At 36.3% G+C, this 14578-nt stretch overlaps 1 protein-coding gene across 1 annotated transcript in view; it reads right to left on the reverse strand.

The window, feature by feature from the left end:
* Positions 1-6576: 6576 nt before the first annotated feature.
* Positions 6577-14578, reverse strand: part of CCDC122 (coiled-coil domain containing 122) — an 8193-nt gene continuing 191 nt past the window's right edge. Inside the window, 4 exon segments of the mRNA XM_005420752.1 lie at positions 6577-6741; positions 10247-10363; positions 11478-11876; positions 13466-13598. Of these exon segments, the coding sequence (XP_005420809.1) occupies positions 6577-6741; positions 10247-10363; positions 11478-11876; positions 13466-13598 (814 nt within the window).

A 14578-nucleotide genomic window follows, 5' to 3' on the forward strand; every position in this document is an offset into this window, starting at 1 on the left:
GATGGCTTAAGAATTTGAGGCTTGGATGCATCTTACCTTACTTTAGACATCAGAATAAGTTATTTACATCTGAGCTAGTGACACTTCACTCCTTCACTTCTTTACAGTCAACTGAGAGGGACTTTTTGGGGCACAATTCCTGTCATCCTAAAGCGATCATGTAAAGCAGTTCAGATGAAGCATCCCTATAAGTGTTTCTTTCCTTCCGCGACTAAACAGGAAGAACCATCAGATATAACCAGGAAAAAACTTGAGATACCCAAGCTCTCTTCTGCAAAAATACTTGCTTGCTTTCCCAACTGCACCAGTTAACCCAAAATGAATGCACTAGCAATTAAAGAAGTCTTGGCAACAATACGAACTCATAATTTGAGAGCTAGTGATAATTTTAGTGGAGATGCACAAAAGATAGATAATGTATTAGTACTGCACCTGAGGCAGGGCATTCCAATCCTTCAGTAAATATGACAGATATGACAAAGCCCGAGGATAAAATTTTAATCACGAGCCTCAGATAGCTTTTATCCAAGGGGATTGAGAAGGCCACTGTTCTATTAGTGTACATTTTATAGGAATGTTATAAAGTCAGGATTCAATAGATTAGAATTCTGTGCCAATACTCAAGAAGAGAAAAAATCTAAAAGTCAGTCATTACATGGTGGTTATCCTGAAACTGTCCTCCTTCTCCCCTTAAAATCCCCCACCAAAGCTGTCTTTTTCTCCACAGCATGCAGCCATAAAATAAACCTTTAAACATGTGTAAACAACAGATCGTCTGTGCTGTTTCTGGGCTTATATAACATGAAATAGTTATTTAATTGAGTATTTTAATTTAAGGATAGTTGCACTAGGATTCCTTTGAAGTGCCTGGGAAGAGTCAGACTCTGCCATAAGGCATGCAAGAGCTGAATCAGCTGCAGGATGCCTTTCTCTTGTCAAATATATTGAGAGCCTCGAGCGCTGACATTCATACCTTATGTTTCAGCTTTCCAGAACACTGACCTTGAAACAGAACTGCAGTTTCAGGCCAAAAGATCCAGTCCAGGCAGAGTTATTTAAGGAGCCTGAAAACACAGGTTTACCTAATATGTTGTAAATCTGTAACCATCAACTGCCATCGCTTTTAGTCAGCTGTGAGTCTGATCTGATAATTCTGAAATACACTCTTCATCAAAGAGTGGGGAGACAAGGATCTTAAACAGAATAATTCTTACTAAGAAGACAGTGACTAAGGAAAAATTTGTAGCAAATTTGTAGCAAAACCAAATATTTTTCATTATTTTATAGGAAAAAAATGTGCATTCCTTCTGTTTTTAGTGGACTTTTCATTATAACTAAAATTAAACCAGAAGGTCTGAGATTAAAAAGCAGATAAAAAATTAAGAATCAGTACATTGAATCCTCCAGTTGTTGTAAAAGTTGGAATGTGCAGCATCTCCTTTTCATCCTGCACTTAAAAAAAAAAAATAGCATTTAGGATTATACATCGTACTCTGTAGAAATGTTAACGCTTCTCGCGGTAAGGACTGACCTTCAAAAACGGAGGATGAAAGGCGCCTTTACCATGTAAGAAGACGTTTCACCACTGGAGGGAACTATTGGACTTCAGTGCCAGCGCGGGGAAGCAGCAGCTGTGTTCAAAGGCCAGTGCTTGTTGGCTCCCAGAAAAGTCTGCTGAAATCATTGCAAGTGATAGATTGCATTAATTAATACAACGTGCAGATAACAGAAAAACATCAAAGCTTCAATAAGTGTTGAATATATGATATATGGTACTTATAATAAAATGAAAGACTAAGAAGCTTGCCGCTCTTGGAAAGATTTAGAGGCAATTTTACTGAATTCTGTACAAACATTGAACTATTTAAATTCAAAAGCTACTGAAAAAGGTAGAAAGAACTCGTATGATTTCCTAACAGGAGAAATCCCTGTTCAACACAGAGCATTGTCATTTGCTCGTTATTGTAGCAACCATTTTCAACAAGAATTATATTTATTGACTTGGTAAAGCTGTCTCTTCTGTTTGCTTTCACAGAAACATAGAATGGTTTGGTTTGTAAGGGGTTTTTAAAGGCCATCTAGCCCAAAACCCCTGGAATGAGCAGGGATATCTTCAACTAGATCTGTTTGCTCTAAGCCCAGTCCAACCTGACCCTGAAAGATTTCAGGGATGGAGCATCCACCACCTCTATAGGCAACCTGTGCCAGTGCCTCAGCACACTTTTAAGGCAGTCCCTCAAAAAGTCACTGCCTCCACATGACCCAGAGTTACATGCTACAGCTGCATTTAAACAAAGCATCTAATAGTTACTTTGGTAACGCTATATTCATGCATTTCAGAAAATCAGCTAAGAGTTCTGAGATTTGTTTTTTTCCCCACCCTCAGCAGCATGATGTACCATCAGTGCATGATGTGGTCATGATTCCTCTTCTCTGAAGCATCGTGTAAGAACTGTGGTTGAATATCATGCACTATTTCCTGTCACACTCATGTACACAGCTCTGCAAGTGACTCTCCTAAGGGACAAAGCAAACTGTTGGAGAAGCAAAGCAGCACAGCACTAGTGTCTACCCCCAACCCTCCTTCCCTCCTCTGTTCTGTTTTTCTGTTGTTTATCTGGGGCAGCCTTGATGAGAGCAGTGGCTTTAGCAGGTATGTCTGCATTATCTGACACGTTTCCTCTGCTTCCAGCGCCTGAGGTTGTTGAGTCACATGAAAGAGTTTCCTGTGGAGCACTGGCTTAGAGCATGGGGAAATACCTCCCTTTATCATACAGCACTACATTTGCTGCAAGTCATGAGTGATTCAACAGCTGTATATTTTCCCTGTCAAGTGTGGAATTCCCCCAGTATTGTCCTATTCATTGACACTATATTGTTGGAATAAATCCAGCTTCCTGTGCTTTAAAGTTTTCCTAGGTGGTGGGTAGGACTCGTTGGTTAGTAAGTTTTCCCACACTTAGCTATTTACATGCCCACTGCTTATTGCTGATTTGCTGTTCAGAGTGGGCAGTGACTCCTCTTGTCATTCTCTGCGGAGCGCTGAAGCCTGAAATTCTTCCCTTAGCCCCACAACCATCCTCAAAAATGACTGATATGGGTTTGGTGGCACAGTTTGGCTCCAACAGGAGCTGAGAGAGCTTCATGTAATAAGAATACAAAGTTCATTCACTAAGTTATTTCCCAAAAATAATAAACCATTTTCTTATTGTCTGTGCTTGCTTGCTAAGGACAGAAAAATGCCCTGAAATCAAACTGCTACTGTTTAATGTTGTACCAAGAAAATTATGCCTCAGGAGGTTGCCAGGATTTGTTGAAACTAGACATTGTTATAAAAAGCTACATAATTTCACTTTTTTTCCTTTGTTGTACAGAATGCTGATAGTTTAGAAAAGGTAGTAATTTTTATTTCCTTGTTTCAGCTGACTTTTTTTCTCCATATGAGGTTTTCTCCCAATTAACTGTAATTCCCTAGTAAAATGTTTATACCTTCCTTATATTTATTTTCTGAATATTAAATTTGAGATGCTGCACCTGGGAAAATATCTAAGTACTTTGCTATATAAAGTTCTGTTTACTGCAAGTGCACAAAATGTGTTTGATCCTCTAAAATGTAGTGTTTAGCACTGAATACAGATTTCAGGTGTAGTCACTGGCTAAAGCAGGAGTCTGTTGGAAACTGAGGACAAAGCTTCCAAAATTAAAAATTAATGAACTCATGTTTTAAGGCAGTTGAGTTAAACACACAAATGATGTGTCTATGTGGGATGAGAGATTATAATTGTGGCATTTAACTAGGACAGTGATGTGGGACAACAACAACGAGTGCATGCATAGTGTAATAAAACTTGTTTTTTCAATATACATATTTAGATAGACTAAGTTGTGTCTCAAATACTCTAATATCTACTGGGGATTCCCTGGTAATAGCTGAACTCTCTATCAAAAAAGATCCTTGGTCATTTGTGATTCCTTCCAATTCACATCCTAGTTTTACAAGAAACTCATCTGTGCGGGCCAGAAAGAACTGTTGCATGGTTTAGCTATGTCCCCAGAGGAATGGAGTGAGCCTTGGAAATTAAAGTACACCTCAGCTTCTCAGGCTTACTGCCACAAAATGTAGCTACAGTTCAAGTATGTGTACTGAAAAAGCAAGTTTTACACTGAAGAAAAGCTACCTTTGGTAGCTGAGATCCCATGAAAGGGTCAAGGGTCCCAGTAGGAAAAAAACATGGGCTCTTTTGCAAAGAGCAAGAAGGAGTATAAGACACCTTAGATCTTGGATGATAGGAAGGTGTTTGTATAGAAGGGAACATTTCCTTCACATGTAGCAGTAAAGGGAGTACTATACACAGCCCTTTTATGCACCCCTGTTAAATTATAATAAACAATTTCAAAGCATGGACAAAGAACCATGGAAGTAATTTGAGATACCGGAAATTACTGAGATTTATAAAAGGAACAAGGAAGATTTAAGTCCGAGGTATTTATTTGAGATGAGTGAGTCATTCTGTACATGTGTTGATAGTGCAGAAACCATCCTAATTCCCAGGTATCTTCATTGGTCAGAAAGAAAAACAAAGGCGTGCTATTGTTGTTACATTAGATGGTTTGGATTGTTTGCTATAGTTGTTTTCAACTGGTAATAAATGCAAGGCTAAACTGTGATATTAGACAATGGTAATAGATGTCAAAGTGAACTTAGTTGCAGTAAGATACAAAATATATTTTGATGCATTAATTGTTCTGGAGCAGAACTAATGAGAAACTAAACATAAAAACAAGATAATATCAGTGGCAAAAGGCATACTGAAGGGTACATCATCTTAAGACCCTGAAAATGTTGGATGTTGTACCACTTTGGGGGGGATGCATTAACCTAAAGCTGTTGGTCAGATCTGATAATCAATAGCTTTAGAAGGCTTGAACTATTTAACCCATCAAGAAGACAGTACATCAGTATATTTAATTATACGGTTGTACTTGATATAAAGTACACTCATTTCGCTTGCTGGATGAATAAACTGAAACAAGGAATCATGCAAAATAAAAGAAGAGCACTTAATCGCTGAAACTAACAATAACACAGTAAATTGTCCAACTTTTCAGACCTGGACCCTTTCTAGAAGACACACATGCATAAAATGGATGCTATTTTGCTCTGTGTAGGGATAAACAATTGTAATCTTACAGTTTCGCACTACATACTCAATAAGACTCAATACTCAGGACATACTGTTACTATAGATTTGGTTATTAAGGTTTTTATTTCTACTTTATTGCTGTAATGAAAGCAGTCTGGTTCATATTATTGCAAAGGAAAAAGACTGAGCAAAGAAGCCTTGAGAGACTAACAATGTTGAGAGAGAGCCTTAATGAATCAGGATATTGCCTAAAATAACTTTATATTAAGTGAAATAACAGATTAAGGGAAATGTAAATATACATGAATGTATGAAGGTAATAATGGTACTACATTTTAAGACTTGCTTTCCTAAGATAACAATATATAAGCAGTTTAACATTTTTCACAGTAAATAGTCAAGTCTTCATTTTATATTCATGAGTAAACGTAAATCTAAATTATTCAAGACAACACCTTAAATAGAAAGCTACTTTCATAGAACAGATAAACATTACAAGTTATGTTCAAGCAGAACGACTGCCTTAAGTGTAAATTCTTCAAATCCCAAGCAATATAAAAATAAAAAGAAAGTAAAGGAAAATGGCTACTGTTCACTACTGTTTTAACAAGAATTTTTAATACATTGTCATTTATGTTGAGTCATCTTAGATCATTAAGCACTTAGATGTTAGATATTAGTTAAAATTTTCCAGACAATACATTCCTCTATCATCAATCTATAATGCATTCCTGTTTCTTGAGGGTGAGTTGTTCCATTTTACAAGCTGCCCAGATGTAGTACCTACTCACTCCTCTTTGCTAACATCTATTAGACCAGTTGAAGTCAGATGATTTGACATCCAGTTCAGAGCATACTTGTTCCAAAGCCTTTTACAACTGGACAGCCTTTCGCCCCCATTCCAAAACATCCTGGCATACTGTAACATCTTCTGTATGAGTTTACCACAGAGCAAAATACAGGCCATTAAGCTTTCAGAGTTCCTTAGCAAGTTGCAATGAAAAGGGATGTGGATAAAAGATAAAAGAACTTTGGTGTCTCAGGAGTACAAATATATACCAATATTAATTTCTCTGTCGTAAAAGCAGTGTATATCCCAATCTTTGGAGACCAAATGAAATATAAAGGAACTTCCCAAATCTTGTTTGGTTGACTTTTAAATAACTTTTTAGATAAAATTGACACATATTTTGAAAACACCCGGAAGTATCAGTAACTTTCTTCCTGAACAGCTAAGTTATTCCTGAACAGCTAACTCATTATTGTGGCTATTAGTTTAGGCCACAAACTGAAAGAGACAAAAACTTTAAAAAGAAAGAAATCACTGAGGCCTGGCCCAGTTATGTGGCTATTTAAGATTTCTAGCATTTCCAGAAAAAAAGAAAACCCTGCCTGGAAAAGATTGTGTGGCTTATATTCTTTGTTAAGTCTGTTACATGATGTTTTGTAACTCTGCTACTCCAAGACACTTCCTTAGTTCTGCGGCCTTCTTCTCCAACTGCTGAATGTTCCAGTGCCATTGCCTTTTATTTGAATGGACTTTGTTCAGTTGGCAATGCAAACGTTTTAATATAGCATCATATCTCTTATTCTGTACCTAAAAACAAAACAAAAAAAAAATCCTTCATAATTTCATTCCAGTAAAACTATTTACAGAGGTGAGTTCATCTCAGGAACAGGTCTGGACAGACACATCCTTTTCAGAAGGTTCCATTTGATTACATACACTTGTACTAACTACAGTCGTGAATTGCATACAAACCATTACTAGCAGAAATCCGAAAGCCTACCAACCAACAGAAATGCTGCAAACAACACACAGTAAATCTTACTACCAAGAAAACTTGTAACCCTGCCTGCTTGTCCTGCCTGCACAAACTGCCTCGTAAAGTGAAGTGACGCACCTCTGTTTGCTGCTCACGCCAGAGGCCCCTTTTAATTCAGCCCCCACTCCAGTCCTGTGTGGTCCTCAACCATTCATCTGACTGATTTCAGATATCTGGTTTAGGACATGAATCATGCCTCACTTTCCCATTAAGGAAAGAAAAGCTCTGTCCTACTAAGACCTTAAGTGTGGAGGTCAGTGTGGATATCTGCTCTGTAGATGTTTAAAATTTAACAAGCAAATACCACCCAAGGACAGCATGTCACATCTCTGGCAAGCCTTTGCATGTGGAAGATTTGAGGCTTCAAAATGAGAGGTGAGAAAGAAGAAATTTTCATTCTTTGACAAGCACATTTGGGTATAAATGGGAATACAAATGAGGTAACCTTGCTGACTGTAGTAGCATCTTTGTAGCTGCACTACATTTAAAATGGCACATTTTTCTTAGGCAATACTGCGGCAATGCAGGACTGTCAATTCTGCCCTCATTGCTGCTTTATGTGGAGAAGTAAATTTGCATTCTGAAGTGTTAAAACAATGAAACACTCACTGCAATAAAAATGGAAATAATGGGCATTCCCTTAATGAAATTTGGGCTTACTTACCCTAGTTTAAATGGCACATGAGTGGTAGTGTATAATTACTCTTGTGTCTGCTTATTGAAGTTTATTACATTGTATTTCACATGCACATGATGATGTACAGCTGCATCAGAACCCACAGCACTGTCGGTGACTTCCTGCAAATCTCACTGCCTAATTTTCACAAATAACTAGGAAACTGCCTCATTGGTATTCTGTAAACTGATGTATTTTATTGGTGATGGCTTGTTACCTCATGTTACCTCACTGCCTTCATGTTACTTCACTCTCCACTATAATTGTTTGCAACTTTTTGAGGGATGCTGTCAGATTCACTCATCTGAATGAGTGCTTGGGGCATCTGCATCACCAGGTCTACATTGTACAACACTGAAACATCTATAATCAATATTATCTGCTTTTTTTAGAAATGCATCTCTAGCATCATTACTGGGAACAGTCTGGCACATCTCCTGAGGGAGGGAGCACTAATATGATTACTGGAGACAGAGAAGGGACAACATTGTGCTTTTTATTGGATCTTTTGTACATGAAAGACAAACAAACACCAGAAAAAAATTGTCTGGGCACTCAGGGTATCTCCACCACTAGGGTTGTTTAAGGACAGGATAGGCAAGCATCTGCCAAGAGTAATACAGTCACACACTGGCATTGGGGAAAGAGGGCAGCAGGGGAATAGACAGTCTTTTGTGTTGGGGTTTTTTTAAATTACTTTTACATAACAACAAATTTTCTATTATTTGTGAATATCTTGAATTATCCTTATGACTGAACCCTACACAAATATCCACAGATATCCTATCCTTGATCCTACACAGATAACTACACCAGTTTATCTCTGACCACCCTGTCGAAGGCTTGGAACAGGAACCTGCTTTTCAAGAAATGGGTGATGGGGCTGGTGCTCAGGAAAGAGAGTAAGAGAAGGTTCACAGGCTGCTTTAAGAGTCACAGAATATGCTGAGTTGGAAGGGAGCCATCAGGACCATCAAGTCCAACTTCCTGGTCCTGCACAGGACATTCCCAAGTGTCACACCATGTGTCTGAGAGCATTGTCCAAATGCTTCCTGAACTCTGTGAAGGCTTGGTGCTGTGACCACTTCCCTAGGGAGGCTGTTCCAGCGCCCAACCACTCTCTGGGTGAAGAACCTTTTCCTAATGTCCAGCCTGAACCATTCTGACACAACTTCAGGCCAATCCCTCAGACACTGTCACTGTCACCACAGAAGAGAGATCAGTGCCTGCACCTGCTTTCCCCCTCACAAGCTCTAACTGCAATGAGGTCTCACTCCTCTCCTCCAGGCTGAACAAGACCAAGTGTCCTCAGATGCTCCTCATATGGCTTCCCCTCAAGGCCCATCTTAGCTGCCCTCCTTTGGATGCTCCAAAAAATTACATCAGGTGCCATTACCGTGTAGCTGAATTCCACCACTGCAGCACAATAAAACTTCTTCCATGTGCCAAGTATCTCACTTTATTCCTGTGCTTGACTTGAGTATTCTTTCCCAAGTTGTGCTGAGGACTGCTGGGTATAAATGTGTCTGTCTATCCACTGTCAGTTCTTATATTAAAAATTGGACTGTTTTCAGGAGAGTTCTTAATAGAAAATAATACCCTGAAAGGCTTTGGGTTTGAACCTGCTTCCTTCTGAGACAGAAAGCAGATATAATGCAAATAACTGAAGAACAAAAGTGAAGGTTAACCCTCTCTATTTAATTAAATTGATTTTGATAACAGAACATTATTTTTAGGCTACCTAATTTAACCTTGGATTTAGAGAATTTTCTTAAGAGCATGTTGCCTTGGTAATAAAAAATTTCCTCAAATGCTGACTAGCAGATCTATTCTAAAGCAGTTGTGTTTTACTTTTCAAGTTAAAAATTCTCTCTGTTCACTGTCACATGAAAAAAATGATTCTTTCTTCCTCCTACATTTTACAAAGTGCAATAGACCTAACCTTAAATCACTTAATCTTTATATTATTAAGCTTTGCTCATTAAATTTTGTGGCATTTATTTAAACTGACAAGATAAATGGTATGAAACTTCCAAATTAAAAATTTTCTAAGGGTATTTTAGTAAGGAACAAAATGAAAAATATAGTTCAATTATTTAAAAGATAAGCTTTTAACTATTGATCAGAATTTTATCTTGTCAGCTAATTAGAAGCTGCTGTGTTATTCCTAATTTAATGTCAGCTTAAATTAGGGAGATTCAAAGGAAGTCCAATTTCCTGGTGTGTTTGATTCTTCCACTGATGAGTTATCAAGTCATGAATAATCAAGTCAGCAGTGAAATGTAAAGTATTTCAGAAGTATCACACAAATTTTAAAATCTGCATTTGCTTTACTATCATTCAGTGACCTCTTCTTTTTCCAGGTATCCAAAAGTTCACATATGAAGTCCTTCTCAAAAGACTTCAGAAAAAAATGTTCTTCACAATTAAGCTCTGAATTTTAGAAAGACTATCAGTACCCAGAATTTAAGACAGCATCATTACTGCATAGACTTGAACAATGTATAGCCAGCAATGCTGTATAAAGTACTTCAAACTTTATTTGCATTATCTACATTCCATCAGGAGAGCTGCAATTGAATTTTATCCCAATGACTCACCTCAATTTCCTTTCTAAGCTTAGCATGCTTTTTTTTTTCTTCGTCCAGCAGATCTCTTTTTTTATTGATCAAATCTTTCAATGTTGTGACTTCACTTTTTAAAAGTGTGATTTCTTCCTGCAGATGTAAGTCAAGATACAGAAATCCACTCCTTGAAAGGTTGCACAGTTCATCTAATATACTTATTAAAATTGCCTCATCTAAACAGTCTCAGTTAATGGAGATGAGATAAAGGTCTATAATAAACAGTTTCACAATAAACCTATTAACATTAATTAAAATTATAATAATTTAGGACGGGTAATTAAAAATTAACTATTAAATATTTTATCACATGGTTTTACACCTGTAAGAATATATACTCTTGATCTGAAATATAAGAACTACAACAGTACAGGACTTTGAGCTCAATTTGGTGGCCCTTATTTAAAGTGCAATTAACTGCAAAATGGAAGAATAATGTAATATTTTAGATATATTTTTCTTTCTCATAGGAAAATACAATATTGATTAGTCTTTATTTATCAGTATTGAAAGATCTGTTGTACAGACAAATTTTCATCAACTTACATTAACAGAGTACCATCAAATTTTCAATAATGCAAGTTACATCAAAACTGAAATCTGTGATCCCATTTCAACTTCATACTTGTGTTTTTCCATATATGGGCAAAATTCCATGTTGAAAAATTCCTATGTAGTTGTTATTAGTAAAAATTGTAATTGGGTCAAGTAAAACCAACAGTGTTAGATTAGAATACCAAACGTTTTTTCTGTCTTCTTATTTCTATCACAATCTCATCAAATCTGCCTTCTGTTGGCAAACAGCTCAAATTTATTTTGTTGACAGCAAAGTTTAAAGAATATTGTGTTCTTACCTGAGACATGTAACAATATGGCAATCTTCCACAGAATTCTGAAGAGTGTCCATGTAAATTTATCCAATGATAAACCTTAACTTACAGTTCTGTAATATTTTCATACTTGAGTTCACTCAAACACACATAAAAGTACAATCATTTTTACAATATTACACAGATAACAATACTGATATTTTTAACTAAATATTGAGGTAAAAAATTTCCAATTAATGCAGCACTATGAATTACCTATATGCCCTTACAGTCAATCCCTCATGAACCATAAACATATTAGACAAAATAATCATATTATATAACTATATCAAAATTATTTCACATAAAAGGAAAGAATCAAAAAGGAAATATCATACCTGCACTTGTTTTATAACAGATCCTTCTGGATTCTGCAGATCACATATTAACTCCTCTTTCTTTGCCTTTAATTCTTCCACAACTGCTTTCTTTTCAGCAAGTTCAATCATAACTGGCAATTTACTTTCCATCTCCCAAAAGAGATGTTTATGATCCTTTATTTTTTCCCGATATTCATTATTTCTTGCAAGTATCGTCTCAAACTCCTCTTGTATTGTTTCTGCATCACACCTCAATTTTAAATTTTCAGAATACAGGGCTCTGACTTGGGCCTCCAGATTTTCACAGCGATATTTTGTCACTTCTACGGCATCATCTTGCAGATGTATTTTCCTTTCTGTTGTCTTTGTTTCTAACAGAACAGAATTCATTTCTTTTTCTAGTTCCTGGCACTTTGCCTGTAAAATATTTCAGTGTTCATTTAGGATTTTTTTTGGAGGAAGATATGAAGTGTCTGGTTAAACACTGTAATTTATATTTATTCAACAGCTTTTTTCTTCCACTTGTCTAATGTGGTTTGAATGGAAGATAATTAGACTTATATTTCTTAATATCATCGTCTTAGAGGCACAATGTAAGAATACTGTCTTAGTCTTCTCCCCTTAGATTGAGCCTAAAATGTTAAATAAGATACCTTTGAACTCACTTTTAAATACCTCACAGTTGCAAGATATATATATATATATATATCTAATGTTTGCTTAGATCTAGTGAAGTCCTAATCGGACTAAAAATAACTAAAGATGCCAAAAATCCCTTGAAAATCTACACAGACACAAGAAGAGTGTGTCAGGTGATGGAGCTTAATTAGACTGTTCAACTGCGGGTTTTAATTCTGACTTCATCACAGTAGTAGCTGGGAGTTGAATTAATCACAGCTATTTTCAACCCCATTAAAAATATCTATCTAGTCCTAAAAAGGCCTCTACATCATCTCACTGAGAAGAAGTGAACAAAACCAGGAAGTAGTACTTCAAACCATCATAAGAAATCACAAAATCATCAAGGCTGGAAAGGACCTGTCATTACCTAGGGTTTTAAAGTTCTCTGGGTCTGTTTTAACACAGATACATGTTTTTAAATTGTAAGATTACAAATTATTGTTGCAGCATCATCAGACTATATTTTGGGATACAGGACAAAGCTTCTTGTAAAGTGTGGCCAGTCCACTGACATTCATAAAAATACAAGATTTCACTGCTACTTCAGAAATGTTATTTTTGTGCAAAATTTCAAGTATCAATTATTTCAGTTGTAGAGCTATGCACAGATGTTATGATTGAAATTCTACTATTTCCATTTGCATTCTTCCACGATCAAAAATGTTGACTGGAATCATTTTTACTCAGACTTAAAATTAAGTTTCTCAATAGAAATTTGATCTTGAAGGTTAAACAATAATTGAAAGCTTAATAAAAGACAAAATAAATGATCACAGAGTCTTCACAAAAACTACATCTATCCAGTGTTCTACAAAATAGTACTGAATAATACCGGTATTTAATGACTATTTAGGATTCCCACTTCAAATATAAGGGGGAATAAAAAAGTATTTTGCGTCAAAAAAGATACTAAGAAAAAAATTATGCAGTGTGGTGAAAATCTGAAAAAAAATTTTAAAATCCTTCCCCCACAATTTCTTAGGAAATTATGATTTTTTTAAAAAAATCAAAAAGCTATAACTTTGCATTTAATTGTTGTGGGTTTACTTTGTGGGTTCGGCCCAGTATTTTTGTTTTGTTTTTTCCAAGTAACAAACCAACATTTCACCTGCTGTAATGAAGACTTAACTGTGTTGTGGCCTTACAAACAAAAGTACACGCCCAGAGTTTTGGCTGAGCCTGAATGCCACACACAGGAACAGAAAAGCTGTCTTACACTTGAATGCACTCATCCATTAAGTACAACCAGCTTCTCCTGTTCAAGGAAATACTTCTTAATCAAATGAAAAATAATTGATTAAACTACTTTAAACAAGGTTTATTACTTGCAATTGGAAAAGAACTGCTTTGCTTTTTTCTATGTCTGACGCCTGTGACTGCTGCTGCTCTGCAACTCGTTTTACAACTTCAGCTAGTGATGGGGAAATTTCCTTGGCCATTTCAGGCAGAAGTGAAGAACTGGAGGGATAGAAAAGAAGTGAATTGTTTTATCTTCTTTCTATTTAGTTCTTGTAGACAAAATAATATTGAGGCCTGTCCCGTGGGATCGCAGGTCAATACATTAATTTCATTTGGTTCATTTTTAATTAGCAAGAACAGGTTACTCAAAGCTAATCACTGAGAATTAGAACATTTTCTTGCAGAATCTCACAAAATAACCCTGTGAAAAATGCATGTATTTTATTATTGGCTTTTCACAAATATTAAAATGAATATTATATGTGTTGTGTTAGAAAGTAATGTTGTTTAATTCTCTTAAGTAGTGTGTTAAATATAGTTTTAGGTTATAAAAAATATTAAAATAGAAACTATGCTATGTAGGATACTTTTTTTTTTAAAGAAAGGACTCACAGCGAGATAGCAGCCACAGGACACCTAAATCTTTCAGAGAAAAAGAATTTACTGCCCTCTTATCAAAAGAAACTAACTTCTTCCCGCCTCGAAGGTGCTGTTAGGATTCAGAGGAAGAAGTTGACGATGACCAGACAGAATCCTGTATTTGAATGGAATTTATGCATCATGTATGAGGTGTATGAATATGCAACAGGCTGTTGTTTTTAAGGGTTAATCCTCTGTTAACGGGGGTCCTTTTTCGGGCTTGTGCTGCCCAGAAAAACGTACCTGGATGTCCCTAACACTTTGTCTCTATTGTCTCATATTGTCCTAATTCAATTTGTCCAAATTATTATTACTCTAATTGTATTACTATTTTTATAACCATTTTATTACTATTAAACTTGTAATATTTTAAAAACAAATGATTGGCGGTTTTCACAACCCTGCGATGTGATACTGCGACGTTTCTCCGGCTTCTCTGCAGAGCAGACCGTCAGTTTGTGAGCACAGTTCTAACTTTTTATAGTACCCTAAGAGCATCTTAACTGCCCGAGGCCGCGCTCCCGCGTTCCTCCCGAGTCCCGGCCGCCGCACGGCACCTG

This window comes from Geospiza fortis, unplaced genomic scaffold, assembly GCF_000277835.1.
Source record: "Geospiza fortis unplaced genomic scaffold, GeoFor_1.0 scaffold194, whole genome shotgun sequence".
Lineage (NCBI taxonomy): Eukaryota > Metazoa > Chordata > Aves > Passeriformes > Thraupidae > Geospiza > Geospiza fortis.